Source organism: Ciconia boyciana, chromosome 19 (genome assembly GCF_034638445.1).
Source record: "Ciconia boyciana chromosome 19, ASM3463844v1, whole genome shotgun sequence".
NCBI lineage: Eukaryota > Metazoa > Chordata > Aves > Ciconiiformes > Ciconiidae > Ciconia > Ciconia boyciana.
The window spans coordinates 9,339,186-9,363,098 of NC_132952.1; the positions used below are offsets into that span (position 1 = coordinate 9,339,186).

At 46.4% G+C, this 23,913-nt stretch overlaps 1 protein-coding gene across 1 annotated transcript in view; it reads left to right on the top strand.

Moving 5' to 3' along the window:
- Positions 1-23,913, top strand: part of CAMTA1 (calmodulin binding transcription activator 1) — a 326,965-nt gene that overhangs the window by 18,885 nt on the left and 284,167 nt on the right. The window contains exon 3 of the mRNA XM_072884097.1: positions 11,854-11,972. Coding sequence (XP_072740198.1) covers positions 11,854-11,972 — 119 coding nt within the window. The remainder of the gene's footprint in view (positions 1-11,853; positions 11,973-23,913) is intronic.

Here is a 23,913-nt window from a genome sequence, read left to right on the forward strand (position 1 = left end):
TGGCTGCGGCGCGTGTCACTGAAGCGCTGCCGCGCTCCGATTTGCGGGGCGCGCTGTCCATCGCGCCCATCCCCTCCGGGCGCCCGCCCTCCGCCCGCCGCGATTGGCCGCTGCGGGTGTCAGTGCGGCGGCTCCCCCAATGGGCGGTGCGGGGTGTGCGCCGTGCGCGCGGGGTGGCCGGCCCGGCGGCGGCGGCGGCGGCGGCGGGAGGAGGCGGCGCGCGCCTGGGTCCCGGTCGCGAGGAGGCGGAGGAGGATGTGGCGCGCGGAGGGGAAATGGCTGCCGAAAACAAGCCGGAAGGTGAGAGCGCGGCCGGGCCGACTCCCGCTCCGTGCCGGGCCTGCCCGCCGCCACCGCTGCCGCGGGGCTGTCAGCGCGCCGGGCCTCCCGCGCCGCCCCCCGCCCCTGCCCCCGCCGCGGGGCGGCGGCGGTGGAGGCCGGGCCGGGCCGCGCGGCGCGAAGTTTGGCGGCGGCGGGCGCGCCGCGGGGCCGGGCCGGGGGGCGGCGGGCGGCGGGCAGGCCATGTGCGGCGGGCAGGCCGCGTGGCGCCGGGGCCGCGGCGGCCGGGCCGAGCCGAGCCGAGCCGGGCCGGGGCACGGGCCCGCCCCCCCCCGCCCCCCGGCACGTGCCCGCCCGCCGCCAACATGGAGGCTGCGGCGGCACGGCCGGCGCAGGGCGCGGCGCGGGGCTCGGGACCGCCGCTCGCCGCTGACGGCCTGGGCCCGCCGCCGCCGCCGCCGCCGCCCGGGGTCACGCCGCGCCGGGCCGGGCCTGGCCGCGCCGCCCCGCCGGCCCCCCTCCCCCCCGCCTCTCCCCTGGCGGCGGCGGCGCACGTGCCTCGCGGGCGCGCGCCCGTCACGAGCGGGGCGGCCTCGTCCGCGGCCCCGCCGCACCGGGGCCTCCGCGCCGCCGGGCAGCGGGCGGGCCGGGGGTGGGCGCTGCTGGGGCGGGCGGAGCGGCGCCGCCCGGCGAGCGGCGGGCCCGGAGGGGAGCGAGGGGAAGGGCAGGGCCCGGCCCGCCCCGCCCGCCCCCGCCGGCGGTGCGGCCCCGGCGGGAGGGGGAGCCGGGGCGCCCAACTCCGGCCGAAAGTTACCGGCGCGGCGGGGAGCCGGGGCGCGGCGCGTCCGCAAGGGGGTAGCGCTGCTCCGCCCGTGCGCGGCCCCGCGGCGGCCGCCTCCCCCCCCCAGCCCCCCCGCAACCGGCGGGGCCGTCCGGCGGGAGCCCGGCGCCCAGCCCGGGGAGGGGAGCGGGGCTGGGGGGGCGGGAGCCGCGCAGGCGGTTTCGCGGCGCCCGTTCGCGTCGAGTTCAGCGTTCCGTGCTCCTCCACCGAAGTTTGTCCGAGCGGGCTGGCGGGAAGCGCTGGCGGCCGCTCCTGACCCCGCCGCCGTCCGCTGCGCCGGCTCCGGCCGCCCGCGGCGCGGCTCGGCCCGGCCCGGGCGGGGATCGCGGGCACGGGCGGCCGTCGCCCCAACTTTCCTCGTAACCCCGCGGGAAGGCGGCGGCCGGAGCCGCTCGGCCGCGGCCTGGCGTGGCGTGGCGTGGCGCAGCACAGCCGGTACCTGGTGTCAGGGCCTCCATTTTATAGGGGCGGGAGGAGAGCGGGAAGGCGGATGGTTTAATATCCCGCAAGTAACCGGTTGCATGACTCAGACTGGGTACCTTTACTGATACCTCACGAATTTATCCGGTTGGAGTTGGGCACCTCAAATAACTGCGTTTAATCTGGCTAATACGGATTTTTTCCTTACCCGCTATAGCGAACGTACTTCCTCACTTTTAACGCATCTGCACTCTTTACTGGGAAACCCCTTCTTAGGGTAACAGGGGTTGTTATCCCACCTCTTCGTCCGGATTTTTGCTCAAAGTGCTTTGTGAATATCTTTTTTTTTTTTTTTTTTTTTTTTTTTGGTGGTTTCCTGTAATTTAGTAGTTGTAGAGCCTCTGTAGGCATGGCCGCCTTTGGTTTGCTCTTTGCCTGTGCCTGGTCCAGCATGATGAAGGCTGAGTGCTCTTCAAAAATGTAAATTTTAAGTAGTAGCAGTGATTATGAGTGGTGTCAGCTTCATCTTTTATTAATTTCTTTGATGCTCCCAAATTCATTAGTTCCATCTTCCCTGTGGTCTGGAAAACACCATGCTTCATTCTTTTCTCATTTGTGTTGAAGTAAATGATTAACTCAGCCAAAGTAGTAAAACACCAACTGGTTAACAGGGGTGTAAGGGAGAAGAGAATTAGCGTCTCTCTGGACTTTGTAGCGCAAATTGCAACATTTTGGTTCTTCAGTGGATGACGGTATTGTCACCAAAGCACGCTTGGGCTTGATTCTCCTCTCGGGCTTCCTGTGCCAACCTATGATGACGTTTTTTCTGCATAAAGCATGGGTTTTGGTATGCTCATTCCTACGAGGCCACAGCTTTACAGAGCCATGCAGACCAGTGCTCCTTGGCTTGAAAGGTAATTTGGCCTTTACGCTTAGTTATTTAGTGCAACTTTTATCACGTTCCGTATCGGTAACTAATTTTTGTGGGCTGTTGAAGTGTGTTCTTGCTGAGGAGACGGGTCCCCAGCAGCGCTTGCTCTTGTATTGTGCACGAGCTGCTGGAAGAACGACTTTTGTGCCCAGCGTTTAAATGCGCCCGCCCAATGTTGTCGTCCGGCGTTTCAGCCGGCTGGTGGGTAGCTGGTTCTCTGCTTTGTACCCGTGCAGAGCACGGGCGGCACCTCTGAGGTGGGAGCGGAGAGTCTCCAGCGGCTCGGCTCAGCACCAGCGCCCGTGTCGTTCTCGTAGTAAGCGCGCAGAGCAGCTCCCTGCGCTGACCTAGTTCTGTGGTATATTTTCAAGGAGGCGAGATATAAACCATTCATCCCTTAAACTTAAACTCCGCCTGTCGGAAACGTAAATGGGAATCGTTTTAAAGCGTGATTCAAGACAAGTGTTTCACCAGTAGTACAGATGCTGGAGAACGCGCGTCGCTTTAGGTTTTTGTTACTCGGATATTTAAGAAACAAATGTAAATGGCAGCTAACAGTTTAGTTGCGTGGAGAAGCGCTGCGTTTATTGGGGAGCGATCTGCTCCATCCGCCCAAAGTGGTACAGTAGAAGCGAACCTTGTGAACAGCAACCAATGGCTCTGCAGACCGGCCTGGTCTTGGAGCTTCCCTGTCCAGCTTCGGTCGAGGCTTCTCGTGCGCAGCCAGCAGCGGAAAACCCTCGGCCATAGGTGAGGGTTTGAAATGAGGCTGGCGTCTCTGTTCCCTGGCTGCAGGAGAGATTTCCATGTCTTGGAAAACCTGGGTGAGTTCCCTCTTTTCTGGTTTTGTTAGGCAGGATGAAGTTGGGCTCGATGACCGAACAGCTCTTGCCATCCTTGGGGCAGAGGGTTTGTGTCTGCCGCGTTTTGTGTGTCTGAACAGAAATGGGAGGACTGACCCTTGGAGGTGCCATCTTGGCAGCTGCAGTGGGCTCTGAACTTGGGGTGGGCGGTCTTCTTTAAATTAAAAGGAAGTTTTTTAAAAAGTTCAAAATAGAAAGAATGTGCACAGAGGAGCTTTCTTCAGACTTCTGTGTATTCTCAAGGACAGGTATCTGAACGCAGAGTAGTGCCCGTGTATTTCAATTGTGCAGCTGGCGCAGGAGCTGGGCACTTCATTTGTTGTGCCCGCTGAGTCCGGTCCCGTGCAGTGGTTGAATTGCTCAGCTGTTAATTCCGGCAGGGTCGATAGGTGGGAAGGGCGGGAGGTGGAATTTCTCCCCGAAAGTCCCAGGTGGGCCGAGGACACGGGGAGGAGGTGGTGGGGGTTTGGCAGCTGCTCCGGGTTTGTTGTCGATACTGACCGAGAGGGAAGTTAGGGCTTCAAAGAGTATTGAATGCTGAGAGACTGCTTGGGCAAGGTACCTTTTGAAAACAAAACATTCTTGATTTGGTTGTTAAACAGCAAATATTTACTTCCTCTGCGGAAGTGTTGCATAACGTTTTATTACTTAAACAAACCTGAGCTTATTGTGAGCGTGATGGATTGGATTTTGTGCCACGCTCTCCGTACTGCTGTCCTTCCTGGCAAAATTGGACTGTCACGGTGAAGAGGCAAGGTTCGACGCGCAGTCTGCTCGTTGCCCCAGAATTTTTGCTGAATTTGAGCAGTTGGGATCTGACCAAAATTTCTCTTGTCAGAGACAGAAGCAAACTGCCTTCTGCTGAAGTTTCTAGATGTTCACAGCCCACTCTGAGGGCTGTAAGCCAGCAGGACAGTTTCAGAGAGTGGACTCGATTCGCTTTGTCCAAGCAGCAGAAACTACATGTGTGTGTGAGGTCAATGTTTTTTTAGTACTTCCGGTATGATAACCGTTCTACGTGCAAGATTCCTGATGTAAGGCATGGGGTTTGTTTAAAGCGCTAGTTTTTTAATCCAATTTCACGTCTTGTTGTTAATGGTTTACCCAAACACTTTGTCTCAAAGGGTTTTTGGTTTATTTGTGTGGGTTTTCAAAGCTACTTCTGTAGGAAGGTTTCCTACAGATGTAACTGTATCGGGAAACAGTGAAAGGATTGTGTATGAGTAAGGTTAAAACAAATGTTTTTAAAATTCAGTCTTTCAAGACCTGGAGCTAACTTTACATAACCGATATTTTTAAATGGTTCTTCTCAAACTTACAGTCTCTTAAAGAGAGAGACTGTAAGAAAGGTGTGTGTTAGGGGGAGGAAGGGGAGATAGCTATCCTACCTCTCTGGGCAGCTTTCGGAAAGAGGGAGCTGGAATGTGACCTTCCTTTTTTAGTGTCCCTTCTGTCTCTGCTTCAATAAACCAGATATGTCTGCAGAGGGGAGAAAAGCCCCAAACCAACCCAAGCCTTTCCATGGAGTGAAATGAGGCTGGTAGAGTGTGTTGTGGAATACAGTGCCGGTTAATTAAAACGCAGTGCTTCCAGCAGCTTCTTGCATCTTCGGTGTTTCCTGGCTTCCTCTTCCACACCTTGCCAAGTTTTTTCTTTTTATTTTTTTCTCTTCGCTTTGTGTCCTGTTTTCACCTTCCGTGGCTTCCTGCCGCCCCTTCAGCCCTGGTTGTGTTTACCCTGTTTTAAACCCTGTGGGTTTTGAACGGCAAGTATGCCTGCGGGTGCTGGCGTCTGTCTTAACCCCAGTTTTATGGGGTGCAGCACCTGCCCTCTTCCTGGGGTGATGCTGAAGGTGTGGCTTCGTACCGAGGAGCAGTTACGGCGCTGGGTGAGCCAGAGCAAACTCCGTTATCGCTGGGAATGCAGAGCTCCGTGTCCTTCTCCTGCTCTTGTGGCGTCTTCGGTTCAAGGGTTTTTGTGGGTTTTTTCCTGCCAGTTCTCCAGGTAGGTTTCCAAAGTGAAAATGTTCATAGTTTAAAATAATAATTAAAAAGGAAGGTAAAAATATCCGTGGCTGGCGGCTGCCAGCGTATAGGCTCAGAGTAAGCAATTTCACTAGCCTTAGCCAATACTTCGGGACTTCTGGAAAATTTGTTGTGTTAAGAACATCTGTAGCATTGAAAACTGTATAAATGGGTGGTTTACTTTTGCTAGGCTTAACTAATAATATCCATCTCTCCTTAGTTTCATTGCAATTAAATTATAATTGTTTATTTTTGCTAGGCTTGACTAATAATACCCATCTCCCCTTAGTTTCACTGTAGTTCAATTTGATGATGTAATTTTAGTGAAAAGCAAGGGACGAAGGAATTGATGACAGGTCTAAACCAAATGAATTGTTGGCGACGGTGAGCAATGGTCTAATCATTCTGTTGCACTTCTCATATTTAAAAGCAACGCAGTGAAAGTCATGCATGAACACACTTACGAGCTGCAGGAAGAAGTTGAAGCGACTGCACCGTTTGAGCGCTCCTGAAGATTGCTTTTAAAATAGTTACTTCTGTGCACCTTCTGAATTTAACCCCATTCTCTGCTCTTGTATGGTTAGCAGGGTGCTTTAAACCTCCTGCTGAGGTGGGAGAGGAAAAGAGGAGCCTGTGAAATAGAGCAGCCAGTTTGGTTGGTTGGGGGAAGTAGACTCCTAAGCGCGGAGCACAGTGATAAATGTACAGCATAAGAAATAAATAGCTAATTGTGTAAACCAGACCTTCTCAACCAGCGCGTAGGCTTTCATTAAGAAGAATTGTGCTATCAACTCTTCCCCAAAACGCACCATTTGCAGTTTTACATAACCGTGTTGTTTAAATTGAATTCAGTTATAAAATGTCAAGAAACTTTCCGCTATGTGAAAAGGATAAAATAACTTACAAGTAGTGCATTATTGGTGGGGAGAACCGGGACGATAATAGGCAGCAGCAGAGTTTTAGCTATATTTTTATTTCTTACAGTTCTAGAATGGTTTGTAGAGCTTGTCATAGCAACAAAGTATTTATCACAAATATTCCAAGAAACTAGGCTAGATTCAGTAACTTACTAGAGGAAAATTATTTCGTTGATCATCCTTCATGCTGCCACCATTCCTATGACTTCCTCCTCATCCTTTTTGGTTTTCCTCGTTCCTCCCGTTTTCCCCGCAGGCAGCAGTCACAGCTGCACGCGTGCTGGTTTGTGTGACGTCCTCTCTTGCTCCTATTTCATGTTTTTACCTTTGCCCGAACCGTGCACTCTTTCCTCGCGTCCTTTCCTCAGCCCCCAGGCTGCTTCTGGGGCTGCCCGCATCCTTTGCGGTGAAGGATGAGGAACACCTTTGCTCGGCCGGCGCCTGAGCCGAGTGCTGGCATCCAGAGGAGCCTTACTGTGGGAAAGCAGCTCTGGAGAGCTGGACCTGGTTATCTTCTCTTAGCTACCCTCTATTGATATTTAGAAATCTGCTTTTGTTGCCAAGAGATTTACAACTGTAACCGTCCAAATATTTCTAGAAAACAGACTAAAAGCTGTTGGTTTTGCTTATATCGCTGCTTGTTTACTGATTGAAAATGCCAGGAACGAAGTTTAACTATGAGAAATAGCATGCCAGTCCTTCAGATGTTTGGATTGGGGATAATACTCTGCATTTAATTCTGCCAGATTTCATTTATTGGTTTTGTCTGTGTCCAGAGGTCAGCAAGGGAAAGAATGTAGGACTTCAAGGGGGCTTCACACCCCCACCCGCAGCCCAGTACCTAGCAGAGCCAAGTCAATACATGGGAAATATGAATATGTAAAAAAAAAAGAATTTCTTTTGACTAAATCTAGATATCTTGACTTTCATTTTTGTCTCTGTCTTCGTATATCATCTTCAGCAAAGTGAGTTATTGGAAGAGTAGCTTTTTGCAGAGGCGGAGAGTTTCAGAAAAGCCGGTAGGGCTGAGAACCACAGCTCCGAAGGAAGGACAGCGGAGTCGGTGCTTTTGCTTTGGGTATTGACACAGTCACTACTGCGCTCTCTTAAATAAGGCATGCCTTCGGTATTTCCCTTGCAAGGAGGACTGGTGCATGGGTTGATACTGCCATTACGCCAAAGACTGGATGGCTTCGGGTAGCCTACGCTTGCTGGGTTCATATGGGTGCCACTTCTGAACTCTATTTACTCTGTTCTGCTGCTTAAGCAGCAGTGTGGTGAGTGGCGTCGTGGTTAACTTGATGCCCTCCCGTTCCATTTAAGTAGCTAATAATTACATTGTGATTTTAACTGTTTGTTTTATACGAGCCCGCCTATTTGTAACGTTTAAACCCCTCTTACCTCTCTTGTGAGGTAGTTAAGAAGACGGCCAACCCTAAGTTATTACTTCATGGTAATGGGTTTATGAAACTTGTGTTTGTGATTTTATAGGCTTATTCTTTATATTTATTTCCAGTATAGAACTGTCTGCAAATTAGCGGTTGATCAACACCCATTCAGCTGTTTCTGTATTCTCCAATTATAGGTTATATTGATAAACCGTGGTGTTTAAATGGTCTACAGATCTAAATTCACCTCTTGGATCACAGAAGATTTAAGAACCGGTTAAAGAAAAAAAAAAAAGGAGTTGGGGATTGCTTGGAGAGCAGGGGTAGAGCATAGACTCGCTGTGATTTGCCGTTGTGCACTTTAAAGTTTTATGGACCATGTTGCATCCCTTGGGAGGATAAAGTGCAAGGAGCATGAAGAAACCCATAAAATTACGAAGGGTTTATGTGGTATAATTAATATGGAACTTTCCATGAACTTTATAATAGTTGTACTTTCTTAATTTTACACGAATTTCTGGTTTGCTAATAAGTAATCTTGAAGATTGCTAATGGAATTTAAATTTTGGATTTTCATGCTGAATTATAACACGATACATTGTAGGCTGCTATATTTTAGTATATAGCTTCCTTATTGTAGTTTTCAGAATTGGCTGTGCATGCCTTGGGAAGCGTTTTTGAGCTGTGGCCAGCTTTGCACTAAAAAAACCCCCATGTCAATACAGCTTTACTGGCAAATCCTCCTTGTGCAAGTGCAGCTTTGCTTGCAAAAGCACTTTTTATTGACACGGGATGGGTTTGCAGATCACAATGTCATAAGTCGCACCCATAGCAAAAATAATACGAGGAAGAAAGTTCAAGTACAAATATGGCCAGGATTTGCACAGTAAAATCCAGTAAGCGTTGTGAAATTGCAGCTCCTTTTTTTAACGATAGAGGAAATTTTAGTTCTAAATAAATGTAAAATGTTCCCTCTGGAACGTGCTCGTTGCTCTGTAAGTTGGGCATGGATGCTGAGCAGTGTTCTTATTCCTCTGTCTTCGTCAGAAGACTCTGTGGTAGGTGAGTGGGTACGTCAGGTTGAGTAGTAGTGATGGATTTGATTCAAAGTGAAGGACAACCACTTTTTTTTTTGCTCCACCTCCCTAAAGATTTACGTGTTTTGGTTGGAGGGATTGCGATATTATTTGTGAGGAACACGAGTAGCAAAGCAACAGGTTGATTTGGAGGAACGTGAACTCTTGGTAGCCAGCCTGTAGGTGGGGATGACAGATCCTGGGTGATGCTTGGGGATCTGCTGACGGCAAATGCTGTACGAAGGAAGGTGAATCACGGAGTGGAGGTCCAGGGGTGACCGAGGGCTGCCAGCACTGTTAGTGCAGCTGGGAGAGCAATCCTCCTCTTCCATGCCTGGCTTCCCCATTTTGTCTGCATAGGCTTCCCTCTGTTTGGAAATACGTCATGAATGATTCCAGCGGGCAGGGGAGCAAGTTTTAAAGCAAGCATGTGTGCATCGTTTGGGGTGAGGCACTTTCTTGCTTTTAATCCTCATAGCTCGTTGGCCAACTTCATCCTTTTCCAAGGTCAAACCTGTTTTAGAGGTCACTGAATTTAGGATTCACTTCCCGTAACATGATTATTGTGTGTCGTTCTGACCACGTGGCTAGGGGATTCTTTAAGGAAAAGCCTGTCGGATTGAGGCAGGTGGCAGTTCTTGTTTTCCATGTTGGGGATGTTCTGGAATGAAGAAATGTTGTTGCTAAATGCAGAAAAGGGAAGTGTACCTGAGATGTAGTCATGTTATAGGATGATGAAAATGACCTTCCATTGCTGTAGTAACACAAAGGTATGAGATGCTAACAACAGGAGTTGGAGGGTTTAGAGTCAGCAAGTTCTGATAACTTCTACCAAAACATTTTTAAGGGATCTATGATCCATAGGCACTTTCTGGATTAATAATACTGATAATTGATGACAGTGGAAGAAAGTTAATAAAACGAGCTGAATAATGAGAGGTCTGCCAGCCCTGCAGAATAATGGAATGAATGATAGAGGACTTGACTGATACGGAGGTAAGGGGAAGTAATACAATTAATGTCAATTAAAATGTGCCCATGGAAAATAAGCTGATGAGATGTAACTGGGGATGTAGTTTGGCTGATAAAAGCAATAATGTGTGCTGTAAAATACTTTGCCGCCTTAATGAATTGAATGTAGTGCAATGCAATATTTTGAATGAGAAATGAAAACGGTGCAGAATTAATGTAGGGAATGTTAAGTAGGTACCAGCTAAATCGGGTGGTGGGTCTGAAAATACAGGTGGGAATGGCTGGGGCTGCCATCGTGGCGGAGCCCTGCCCAGCTCCTTTCTTTGCCCCAAGCAAGTTTGTGTCTTTGTGGATAACCCCAAGTGTCACGACATGCGTGTTTGTGAAGCTTTGAGCGGCCAGGGGTGGGGGGAAATAACAAAGGTGACAGTCACACGTGCAGAACGTTGACTAGGAAAAAGATGTGGCCAAAAAGCCCTGTAGAGTAACGGTCTGAGATATTCAATGTCAAGCTAGAAATCCTGGAATGGTACACAAAAAAATAATCGAGAGAACCTTCTTCCTGATTTTTTTTATCAGTTCAGCAAAGATCAATGCTGCCCGACTGCTCGTTCGCCCAGGAAGAAGTACAAAACTGGCAACCCTGTTGATTTAGTTTAACGCAGTCATACAGTAAAGTTCCCAATAATTCAGGGAGCGCACAGGACTCATAAATTATAGAGCAGCTCACGTTTATCATACACATCGCTGCTTATCTTGTAAACTCATCTGCTGTGCTTGCACGAGTAGTTGATTTAACAGCATGTATATTGTTGAACTTGACACATCCAAGAGTATAATCAAGCTTTAAAAATACTGGGGATGTCTAACTGCTGTTTGCGCCCTTCGCCCGCTTTCTGAAATGATTGCGGGACGGGTTCTCTCTGGTTTGCTGCAGGTCACAGGAAATTTCTGTATCGTACGTAATTACAGAAGATTTTTATCATGATGCTGGTGGCATCTGTTTAAGAACATAAAATTATTAGATGTGTAAAAGGAAAAAGTTAATATCCTTTTTCTGTACACTTCCAAATGGGAAATGACTATAAATTAATTTTGTAGGGTAAAATGCCAGTGTATAAGTGTACTTCTCGTATACCACTGCCCAGTATCTGTCATGTGAAGCATGAGAATGGTGGAAGAAGGCAGAGATGGGCGGTTTTCGAAGGAGAACTAGTAAAAGTCCTGTGCTGTAGCTGGGATGTCTTATCCTGCTGCTCCTGTTCCCTTTTCTACGGGGACTGATGTGGTCTATAAACATGCACAGTTCGTGGATGCTCTGATTCTTTAGGTGGTGTTAGAGGGGTGATAGAGAGACATAATCAAGTTAATGCTTCTGGGACTTCTGTGGGCTGCTGTTGGGCTTTTGGGGTTTTTGGACCTCTTCTTTGTTTTTTTTAAGGGGGATCAATGCACCTTCTACATTTTTAGCAACAAAAAAGAAGAATTTTGTATTCTTCAGTATTTCTGCTTTGAGGCCCCTGGGTATGGTGAGGTAGGAAGAGATTTCCATCCCTCTACCTCACTCTCATGTTGAGGAGCTACATGCACTTCCTGAGCTGTCCGTGGAAAGAAAAGTAACCTGCTTTTAATCAGGTACAGCGCATCTTAGTTTTAAATGAACTAATAGGCCTTGAGTTGCATTTCTACTGCAGCTTGACAAAATTATAGCAGGTACTGGGGCTCTGTGCTTATTTACTTGCAAATCCTGTCAAGTGTGAACTTCATTTACGACTTTCCTGGCAGGTCATACCGCTGTGGTCACAGCTTCTATAACGTTTTGTCGCTATTGCTTGTAAAATTTGTCACTGAGGGAAATAATAAGCTAAAATAGACACAGGTAAGCACACACACAGGCTCCTCGTGCACAAATCCATCAAAGCTCTTCTCAAACTTTGCAACCACAAGGAATTAAACTGTATTTGTATTTCTGAAATAAAGGTGCAATTTCAACAGAAAGCCGTATTCTTCTTTGCCATGATGAATTGCCTGCTCTTTGACAAGTGGACCTGGTGGGTTTCCAAGTCTCGTCATAGCTAGGGTCTCCAAGTGGAAACCACCTATTCTCCTGTGTGTACATCACATGTTTCCTCTTCTTTCTAGATGATCATGGGAACAGCAATGGCAGTCATGTAAAAATCTTTTTACCGAAGAAGCTGCTTGAATGTCTACCAAAATGTTCAAGTTTACCGAAAGAGAGGCACCGTTGGAACACTAATGAGGTAGTTAAATCTCTTATTTATTCTTAAATGTATCAGCTTACTTGATGCTTATGGATTATTTTTTGAGAGCATGCTGTGTAATTTACAGAATATAATGTCCCTGGCTCTGGAACCTGTTGTTTAAATAATAAAGTCCTATTGCATGTTGAAAGTGAGCTTTAAACTAGACTTGAAGGTGAATGTGGGAGCTGACTACTAGTATAGTAGGAGTCTGTTGCTTGTGTGTGTGTATGTCACTTGTCTCAAAGAGTCAAATCTTGTCTCATCTTATTGACATGTTTCAAAATTGGTTAAAATTAGATAGGTGTTTTGGTACTACGTTAAACAAAATGTTATCTTACCATGTGTAAAGACTTCCGAACAAAAAACCAGTGCATGTTCTTTCCTGCCAAACAGGGTCCTGGGAAATAACTAGCTTACTCTTGCCTGAGAAAGCTTGTTAAGAACAGGGGACACACAGAATTGGGCATTTTATACTGGAATCCACTTACTCCGAATGTGCTAGTTTGCATATCTCCTGTTAACGCATCATGGTTGGGTTCATTGAAATGAAACAGAAGTATTTAAAATTCAGGTGTCTGGTGGGCCAAGGTAAAGTTGAAGAACAATCCAAATAGGTCTATGATCGCTTGCCTTTATTCCTTCTGGGCAGCAGGGCTGGGAGTTACACGGCAATACCCACAGTATAGTTTTAGTTTTTAGTAGCACTGTCTTACAGTACCTTTGCCATATTTGTGGGAATCGTCTAATAATAGAAGCAATCAACTCTGAGAAATTACTGTAAAACTCCAGTTAGTGTCTGCCTGTTGCAAGCTAACAGTTCTTGTCCCTCTAATCAATCATTTGTAACATCTAAACGTGTTAACAAAAACTGTGCTCACGAGTTCAATGACTGCGAGTGGCAAGCTGAGCACAGAATCAAATACGGATCAGTTCATGTGTGTATTTTCAGAGTTGGAGTCCTTCATCCCCCCCTCCTTCTTTTGTCTGAAGGTTAAAGTCAAGTATCTATTTTTAACATATTAAGTACTGTGACAGAATTAATCGGGTCTTTTGGGGAGTTGCTGGCATTGGCTCTTTTGTGTAGATGTTTTTGTCTTGGGTCATTTGAATTGGAATGTAAATTGTAGGAAATGTGGGTTGCAATTTATTCTGTGATAGCATTTATACTAATGGGAACAGGGCATGGAGTAATAGCAATTCCAGTTGCTCTAAAAGATGATGTTTTGACAAAGACAGTTGAGAAAGAAAGCTCTCTGCACAGGTTTGTGGCAGAATGATGCTCCTTCTTGTTGGAAACAGCTTATTGGTTTTTAGTCACTCTTCTCCAGTATTTCTGTTGTCCCTAGCTTAGAGCTTTGTGCATACGTTTACACACGCAGGCTTTCAGCTTTTCTTTTTGAACAATATTTGGTGTGTGTAGCCTCCCAGGGTACAGAACGTGGCAAACGAAGTTAATCATATAGCTGAAAATCTTTATTATTCATAAGCGCGATGCAAATGGGAAAGCGTAGGTGCTTGCAAGGTGTAGTAAGCTAGAAGAAAAATTTGTCTGCGTAGCCTTCCTTCCGAAGGATGTGTCAGCATTCTGGAGAGGGGGACAGTGAACGGTTTTGGTGGTGCTTGCCAGCGTATTGCTGGTGTAGGTTTGTCTCATGCCTTAATTCTAGATGGATTGTTTGCTAATAATCACAGATCATCAGCTAGTATGTTAAAAAACCAAAACCAACCCACTTCTGTCTTTTTGAATGTCATGTTTGTCACACTCGTTTGTGTATCTCTTTCCTCCAAAACCTGTCACTGTGGCTGCCGTGCAGTGGGGACGAGGAGCTGGTTCTGTACGTGGGTTATTACTGGTGCTGTCTCTGCCAGGGTATGTGGTGTGTCGGTTGCAGTTTCCCTGCTGCATTATTTAAAAGGAAGAGCTTTTCTTGTGGCCAGAGATTTTTGGCCTCGTTAGCTCAGAGGAAAAGAAAAAGAAAAAGGCAGAATCTTATGCCTAGATGAAGTCTTGGAAAATTTGTGTTAATTACGGGGGAGGAGGGAGCTTAGCTTACAGATTTTATTTCCCTCCCCACCCCCAAGCTGGAAGTTTAATTCTGTTCACTGTTATAAAACTTGAATCTTTCTTAGAGTATAATTGAATAATAATGTTGGACTACATTTCAGACTCATTCCTAAGGGAATATATTTTTTCATCTGAGTACACAGGTGCCTTCACCAGCACAGACAGAACACGAGTTGTGAAATATAGAAGAAAAAGATGTATTTTATACAGTGGTACTTCCAGAATTTTTGTGTTAATTTCAAAATCACCAGTACTGCTGTCAAGGTGTCTCACCCATAGGGAGGTTTATTAAAAGATATAAAAGAAATAAAATGCGTGAAGTAACTTACAGATCTGAATATGCCTATGACATTGCTGTCCTCCCTCAAACTCATATGTGTTTGGACCAACTCGCGGATGTCTGGTCTTGCCACAGACTTCCCCAGAGAGCGAGTGCAGTGGGAACTGGTGTGGGACGCATCTCGAGGGGTGTCCGGGGCTGGCCCTCCTAACCCAACCGCGACCTGGCTACTTCCCGAAACCCTTAAGCATTGCTTTTTCAGCTCCTTTGTACGGGGATATTTCAAGCAAACTTAAACATGGCCCTTGTACGCATCTGCGGGGCCGTGAAATAAAGTGCAAACGTGTTTTTGGCCACTGGGGCTGGTAGGCAGCATGAAGGGCACCTGTCGTGCGCTGGCGTGCAGGCTCGCTCTGCTGATGATTCCCTTGCATCTGCAAATGAGACGCTGCCGTGCCGGACGCGGAGGTCAGGGAGCAGCTGGGGTTTGTTCTTTCCTCTGCCAGGGCATTGCCATGGGAACGCTGCAAATAACTTTTTCTGAGCGCTTTCATCTGCAGATTGAGGATAATGGTCATATGTTGCTCTGGATTGGGTAATTGGGATGGAGAAACAATATCCTTTGAGAGCTGAATAGGTTGTGGTTGACTTTACACTTAGTAAAATAGTGCTATGAGCAGCAGGAGAAATGGAGCATTTAAAAATGGTTAGAACACGTTATCGAGATGTTTGCTTTCTGTCAGATTATGCAGTTTTAACTGAAATGTTTGATGGAAATATATTTCCATATCAAGACGTCATCTCGTCTTAAATCAAGTTTATAGTGGCTTTATATTTCCTAGTGAAGGAAGTGTTCCTTCTAATTCATTTTTTTTTTACCAGAGATACAAAATCATAAATTTAGCCAAGCAATTTAATTACAGATTTACATTTTTTGAGATGCCTGTGAAAGTGTGTGTGCGCTTATTTCCCTTGCTCTGGTGGAGGATAGAAAGGGGATTTTCATAGGTTTTCTCACGTTAGGGCAAATCAGTTAATTGCCAGAAAATTCTGCAACGCTCTGTGCTTGTGAGGGAGTTCCTTGCTCTTGGGTTTTAGTTGTCGTTCATTTTGAACCGTTTTAGTGTTTAGTGTTTGCGTAATACAGATCTGGTTCTGGTTTTAGTGAGCGGATGGAGCAAAGACTTCCCATAGTGCTGCTTGTAGCTTGCTTGGTGTGCTTGTGGTGCACACCAAACCTGGATTTCGGAAGTGCTGGGTCTCGGGCCCCTTCTGCGGGGAGCGGGGCTGATGCTCCCAAAGCAGCCCGGGTCCCTCCGGGCGCTCGGCTGAGCTCCCGCTTCGCCCGGCTTCTGTCGGCACTCCCCTCGCACCTCGTCCCCTAATAGAGGTGGCAAAGGTCACTGGCTCGTTAGCCGCTAATCGCTTTGGGCAGTGAGAGACCCTGTCTGCAGAAATGCATCCTGCCACTTTCTGTCAAGTGACCCGGTTATCTGGGAACCGGGAGCTTCCCCGGCCGCTGTGCTCTCAGCGGCACGATGGGTGCAGGGGCTCCAGGCTGTCGGGGTAACCTTGTCTCTGCACGGCGCTTGCCAAAAGCGGGATTGCAGCTTTGAGCAGAGATGCCTTTCATTAATGGAGTTGGCAGCCGCAGTCATTAATCATCCTTGTAAACACTTAATGACACAGTACGAGAAAGAAGAAAAAGTTAAACATCGGAAATGTAAAATGCTACCTAGGGCTTTTGTTTCTGACAGTATTCTATGTTTACGTTCTCTGTTGGGAGAAGCCCAGAATTTCCACAGTATAAAAACCAGCAGTAATTGCTTTGTGTGTTTAGGCTTTTCTTGAGGGGCAAGGCAGAAATGCCCTGTTTTCCAATGGAATATCTAGCATCAACTTTTTACGTATTTCGGGCTTAGGTCTTGCTTGGTAGTATGCAAATAAGTGAAATTACAAAACTCTGTATTTGAGCATTATTTAGCACAGGAAGAAATACTTGGGCAATCCTGCGTTGTGGACCTTGAGTCGCATGCTTGCTGACATCTCTGATGTGGTCTTGCATTTTTGCTTTGCTTGCATGACAGTGACATCCTCCTCTTCTGCTTGACATCGAGTTATTTCCCGTCTTTTCTCTAAAGTGCAGAGAAGATCTTGAAGGTTTGGAGAAACCCAGACTGTTTTGGGAAGCGAGTCTCGAGCGTTTGGGCTGGCTATTATGCTATGAAACGCTAGGAAGGAGTAGGTGAAAGCGATATGTCGTCTGCCACCTGCTACTCCAGTTCCCCCTCAGCCCCCCGGCAGATGAGCGTCAGGCAGCCAGTTACCGGCACGGCTCCTGTCATCACAAGTTTGTTCATCAAAGTACCACTCTGGGTAAAGACCGAGCAGTACGACATACTACTACTTCCTTTTTTTTTAATGCTTTTAGGTGCCTTTTAGAATTAACTCTTATGTCTGAAAACTTAAAACACCTATTTGTTTTGAGGCTGCCCTGGATGGTATGGTGTATTGTAACACTTTGTTACCTTACTGTACCAGTTCATACCTTTTTTACCAAAGTAGCTTCATGTGTTATACGCTTGCTCTCAACCCCAGGAATTTATGGGATCAGCCTTTGTCATCACCACAGTCAAAGCGAGGAAGGGGTGTCTGTCCAGGTACAGCATCCTGTCTGCGATATGGCATCAAGATGCCAAACTCGCTGGGAAAGCAACAGCGCTCATCACAGTTTCCTGAGGGCTGTAAAGTTATTCAGTGTATTTTGTTTAATGCTTTCCATTAGGCTCAAGTTAATTCAGATGTGTTTTGCTTAAGCGCAGAGTTTCCCGAAGCCAGAGGCTGGCTGTTGTCGTGAGAGCTCTGCAGCTGCCGAGCACTTACAAAGCTGGAACGTCCTCGCGGTCTGCATCGGCTCTGTGATCTCTCAAGAGCAATGAGAATATTTAATTTTGACTAATTGCCTGCTGCCCGTGTGATCCCTGAGTATAAAATATTATGGTAGTATTGGCAAATGCTGTTACTGGAAGTTTTGTTGCTTTCTGCTCCACCTGATGATCCTCCGCTGAAAGAGTAGTGGGGAAGTGGTCACAGTCCGGCTCGTGCATGCTTTCTACGTAGCATCGCCTCCTGCCGCCACTGGTCTGGCTCCTGGGGTTGCCCTTAGGTTTGGGCTGAGGTGAGGGCGGAAACAAGTTAACGTACGGTTTTGTGAATGAAAGGAAGTGCCTAGCTGAGGGCAAAACGTTTGCCAGGTGCTGGAACAGCCAGAGCATCTGTAAAATCAAGAATGTTGGTGTTGACTCATGTCCCTTGTTTTGGTGGTGGTGGTCTTTGGCTAGCCGTTGTAGCTGGGAGAGGCATGTCCCACCTGAGTTTGTCACTAGCTAGTGGGATGCTTGCTCTGCCAGCCGTTGGTACCGTGCTTTCCAAAGCGTGTCCATCCTCTGGCCAACAACAGGAATGTAAGAAAACCCACTTACTTTAAAGGAGAAGAAAAAGCTCTGAAGGTGAAATCAGAAGGAGATGACGTTTACACCCTGACTGGAGCAGAGTCAGGAGTAAACTGTTTGTACACCTGACTGATGCCGTCTAGCACGTGTGGGCGGCTTTTCTCGCTGCGCGTGTGATGATGATTTAAGGCTGATCAGTGAACGAGATGGAAATTTCTCTTTAACAGAAGCACTTCATTATGGGTTTATTTTGTGAAATTAATGAAATTCTGCGCTTTGCTTAATGTACAAAGCAGAAAATCTGCTACTGGCTTTGCTTTTGCAGTTTCTCAGTCATGTTTACATAATTAGTAAATGTTGTGAGCAGGCTGGGTGATTTAGCAGAATTGAAAGGTTGCTGTTCCTGGCAATTTTAAACAAAAGCAGTAATACCTGCGATGCTGTTCATGCTCTAATAGAGAGAGATTCCTCATCTTCCTCTTAGGAAAATCTGACTTTTTTTCCTTCCCTTTTGTTAATGTTAGGGCCGACGTTGTAATTGTATAAAGATAAGTCTTTTTAAGTGGCTGATTTTGCAGTTCTGTGCAGTTAATGTGTCGGAGTCCTGGGACCAGATCGAACCCTGTAAAGCATAGCAAACAGATGAAATGTATTGTTTTGAGTAACGTACTGCCCTCCTGGCTTTTTTCCAAGTGAATTTGATTGAATGAATTAAATTAACTTTTTTACACTTAATGATAGCTAAAGAAAAAAGTTACTTCATAATTAGTTTTAGCGTATTATACACAAAGTATAAAATGCTGATGGTATTAAACTCACTGGATTTTTGACATTAGTAACCTATGAAAATACTTCTGAATATTTTTACAAATTTTGAAGCTTTCTAGCAATTAGCTTGGAGTGGAATTGATCCAGTTTGTTTTGAGCGCTCATGTAGCCGTGCCTCGTATACAGGCTTCACGGCGAATGCCCTCCTGCTCCTGTACGTGGAGATGCAGCTGCTTGTGTCTTGTTCGGGAATGGATGGACTGGTTTGTGCGCTGCACCGAGTGACAGAGCAGGCGAGAACAGTTCTTGGGTAAAAGGACGAAACCTCCCAGCAGACCTTAAGTGGCTGTTTCCGATGGAAGGGGCGTCCTGGCTTTTGCCATGTCGGGCACCTCCAGGTTCCTCTACGGAAGGTGTGCCATGTAGACAGCCGACATTTAGCAGCAACAAATGCGTGTCCAGACATCTATTCTTCTCTGTAAGAGCGAGCTCTGAATCCTTTGTCTAGCGTGTGCTTAACACACGCACATAGAAGGTACCGTAGATTGTTCTAGGAATGCAGGAAAATAAGGTGGAATATTATTTCCTCTAATTGATTGAGCTGGCGTGCTTTTCCTAACTTGCATCATCTGTTGGGGCTCATCCTTTTTAATGGTGCATGGCTACTCCGAAGCATAGTATCAAAAGGGAATGTGGAATCCAGTGTAGGGGGAATAAAAAGTTGGAGTTACCAGTTACGTAAACCCTTCTTCAAACATGAGAGAATCAGCAGAGTACATTAATTTAATTATTATTTAGCTGTCTGTCTACAGGAACACCAACAGTAGTGGTAGGTACTGCTGCATCACGTATTGGGGTCTCTGGCTTGCCCAGCACGGAGTGAAATACTCACTGGTGTGTTACACGAGTTGTACTTTGTACCGCATTTTACAAGGAAAATGTTACAACAAAGTCAATTTACAAAGTCAATTTAAATGTCTCTCTGCCAGGGACTGGCGTGGCATACATAAACAGAAATGAATTGGTTCACTTGTCAAATGAATGGAAACTGAGGATATTACATTTTGTAAGTGATTGAAATCCTGTCTTCTCAGTCTCTTGTTCACTACTTCCAAGGGTGGCTGTTTCATTTTGAAGAGAAAAATCGGGGGATTTAGAGGAGAGAGAAAAACTAGATATAAAGGAAAAGTTAGTGCCAACAAAACCGAAGATTTTATGCAGGGGTAGTACTTGAGAACAAGGACTAAGAGTGAAACCAATTTGTTTTCTACAGAAGGAGTGATCATTGGGGCATTGGGGGAAGCAAAGTCTACATGGGGGGAGAGTGGGAGAGGGGAGAAATCTGTTGCAATAGGGGAGAAATTAAGAAAGAAAGTTGTTGCGTTCGTTCCTTTGAAACTGGCGTCTGTACCAGCTGTTCACAAACATGGCTGTGGGTATAAAAACAGGAGCAGGGAGCTGTTTGCTGGCCGGCAGACAGCAGAGCGGGGTTAGCAAAGTGCTGGTGGGGTGTTGTGCTTTCCAGCTCTGCGCTGCGTTTAACTCCAGTTTAACTCCAGTCTCTGGTTTAACTCCTGTCTGGCTCCAGCAGTGAGTCAATTGCCATCCCACGGGTAAAATGTTCTTGCGGTTATTTAAAACTCATCTTTATACAAACTTTGTATTACCTGAGAAGTCGGGAGGGAGCCTCAGGCTCGTGTTGGGGGACGCAGCACCCATGGCACGGACCCGCTCTGGGGCTGCCTGCGCTGGCAGCTCGTGTGCAGCCGCAGGCACCTGCCCACGGGGTGACTTCCCCATCTCTCACCTTTGAGGAATTCCTGAGGTATGGGGTCTTCCTGATAATATGATTCATGTTAATACCTTCCGGACTTAATTAGCTGCTGAGTCACTGCAAATCTGTGTCTGTTGTTGAATTACTTCTAGGTCGCTTGGTTTCCAAATCACGTTCCTCCAAAATGAGGTCGTCTTACAAATCTGTAGTGTAAATCGCAATTAAAGGACCCAGCCTTAGCACACGAGTGAAATAACAGTGGAAAAGCTGGCTTTTTGTTTCAGTTCACAGAAACTGGAATTGATAAACGTTGGAAGTAATGGCGAGAACTTAGTAACTCCAACGTGTGGCAGGAACTTTAGCAGGAGAGTTTGCCAGACACTGCCCATGAAGGCAATATTAAAAATGCAGACCTTCCTGCTTTCTCCAGCGGGTTCTTGACTGTGATATATGTAAAGCAGGAGCGATGCAGAAAGATGCGACGTGTTTTCTGGAAAAACGTACAGGCAAATTAGTTGCACTACGCTTTAACTTTTAACATGGTGATTTTCTATCGTTGGTGGCTTCTTTGCCTTACGAAGACAAGGTTTTGTGGGCTGGGTTTGTTTCTTGGCTTCAATCATGAAGCTGTTTTGGTCCAGATGAAAGACTCCCAAAACTGAATGCCTTGCCAGGCAGGGGGAGAGGGAGGCAGGGGCGGCGCCTGGAGGGAAAAGGGGTGTAATGCCCTTGGTGGGTGTCTTTCTCCTGAAGTTATCTGGTGTAAATATTACGTGTTCTGCATAAATTTAATATAGATAACTGACTACATCTTGCTTAGAAGGGGCTACCAAAGGGGTTTTTTATAGCTTCTGGGTAATTGAAATTCCAGGAGGAGAGGCCTTTGTCTTGGTAACTGCATTTGAATCACTTTTTTATTGTAGTGTTAAAGCGGTATGTTACGATGTTAGGAGTTCAGTGTGTGTGTGTCAATAATTACTGTATTTCCACAGTTATAAAGCAAACTCTTGAAAAAGAGCATGTAACACTTACCCTGAAAACAGATGATCCAAAAGTTGTATTGACAGCCGTTTGTGTTCCTACCTGAACGGTAGTCCCCCCAGCAAAGGTAACCTCCCCGTGCTGGAGCAGGACCGCATGCTTTCTGCATCGCAGCTCAGGCAATTGAGCCCTGCTGGTTCTTATCCTGAGCTCTGAAACACCTTGTGCGTAATAAGAAACCAGCACACCGCTATGGAGATGGAAAGACTTGTCGAAGCCATTCTGCGGGGAGGTTTAAAAAAAAAAAAAAAGAAAAAAAAGTGCTAGAAGTAGGAGTCAATCTGCGTAGCCAGGGTGGTGGTGGCCGCAGGAGGGTCTGCCGCAGCAGGCACCTCGCGCTTCGGCGTGCCCAGGTGGGAGCAGGACGCCGGAGGGCCCTGCCGCGTGCTGTGTGTGAGTTGCGAGAGCTTTGATGTGATTCCGTGGAAGGTACCAGTTTTACTCACTGAAGCTCCTTTGTTTTGCAGAGATCTTGATGCAGACGCCCTTTTGGATTTCTTTTTAATAATGTGTGACCCTTCACCTTTGATCCCTTGACCTGCATTACTTTGGTAACCATTTCATTTTTTTTAATTTCATTTCATTTTTAATTTTGGTGTGCAAGCTGTAACATTTCATCATTTTAAACTGTAGCGTTCTTTGACCTCCCCAAATGTCTTTTTTTCTATGAAGATATGTAATGTTGGCTTTTCTTGAATAAAAATTATATCAGTTATTAAAAAAAAAATAAAGTATGTAATTTTCATTGGGTTTTGCTTCTTTTAAGTTTAACTGTGTGTATGTTTCTTCTTTAGTACATTACTTTTGTTGACCTGTGTTCTCCCAGTACTTAATCTAATTTATTTTGCTATTTCTGTACATCTTTGGTTTTAATTTGCATTTCTCTACAGTTCTTTTGGTCAGTAAAACATACGCTGTTTGGTGGGTTCCCCCCCCCCGCCCCTGGTCACATTTTGATAGCTCAAAGTAATCACAGGAGCATTTAAGATACTCTTATGAGTAAGAAATATTCTTTATTGTTAAAATTTTGTTCCCTGTCCTGAAGATAACTTTTCCTAACCATCAGCTTAAAACTGATAGCTATTTTAATAAAAGATTAGGCTTTAGACCAAAATGAAAATCTCAATCGAAACTCAATTTACACTTATTTTTACATTATCACTGAAGCCGAAAGGAAAGTTATCAATGCTTTGAGATGCGCTTTGAGCACAGATGTGCTTAAAGAAGCGGTATGGTGCATACGTGGGATAGTAAAGCCCCCAAAGTTTAGTAGCCATTTGTTTCCATTTTTCTGTTTAAAGGGTACAGGCGTATAGGAGACAGATTTTGGCCAGGTTCTATTTTTATCTTGTAAAAGATCATATGAAATCTACTGAGCACGGCCCGCTGAAGCACAGATTATTTTTTAAGTGTCTCATTATTTTATTCTCTAACATTTAATGCTGAAGTTTTAATTGCACACAGATGAAGCTGCTAAATGAGCACTGAAATGGATTTAGGTCTTCTCTGAGCCTTGTTGATGCTTATAAAACTTTATATCGTTCATTAGAACTACAGATTAAAATTGTAGTGAGCTGTTCACATATTACAAGCAGGCTTCGCCGACCTCACCTGGCCGCTGCCCGTGTCTGGCCTCTTTTGGAGGAGCCTGAAGCCTGTCTGAAAACCCTCCTGCTGATGTTTTCCCTCGAGAAGCAGAGGCTGCAGCAAGCTCCGCTGCAGTGTTTGCTGGGGGTGCTGCTGACCCACGGGGCTGAGCCTGAGCTGCCCTTTTTACCCCCGAGTCCTCTGCGGGGCTTGGTGGGTTGAGCCCCAGCAGGTTTTACCCCAGAGCAGTGGGGATGCACCGTCGTCACCACAGTCAGTTTCAGGCAGCATCTTCTATTTTTAATTAGCATCCATGCTTGGGAAAATGGTATTTCCAGCACTAATCTTTGTGCTTAAACAGCAGGATCTCTGTTTTTAAACTGCCCTTCACTGTGTTTGCAGAGTCACCTGTTAAAATAACGTGGCAGTCAAAAACAGTATTCAAACAATTCTGCTGACTGATATCTCCTCTTGTTGATGTACTCCAGGTTTCTCTCTCTGACCCAGTGGTTAGGAGCTGAGACGGAGAATCGCAGCCTTCGTCAGTGTTTGAAGTGTTCGGGTGTTTTTTTCCTTTTCCCCTCCTGTTCCAAATTTTAGCTGTAACAGTTTTTGTGGGCCTAGAGTCATCAATTCTGGTATACGAGGCTGGCGCTCCTACATCGAGCGTCTTTTGGATAGCTGGGATTTGGCTCTTACTCTGGTTTTAATGCTGCCTGTCAGCCTGAGAAGTATGATCCTCCAAAATAATCTTGAGCTATTTCTCCAGTCTTCAGAACAGCATTTTTAAAACTCAGCAGAAAATTTTTTTTTTTGCCCAAGAAAACTCCTTGAAGACTATTTTTCTCCTCCTTGTAACACATATTTTATATCAGCAGCAGTTAGACATGGATGCCTTGACTTTCTAGGAAAGCAATTTTAAAAAAACCTTTATTTAGACATCTGGAAACCAAAGGGAATCTCCCTCCTCT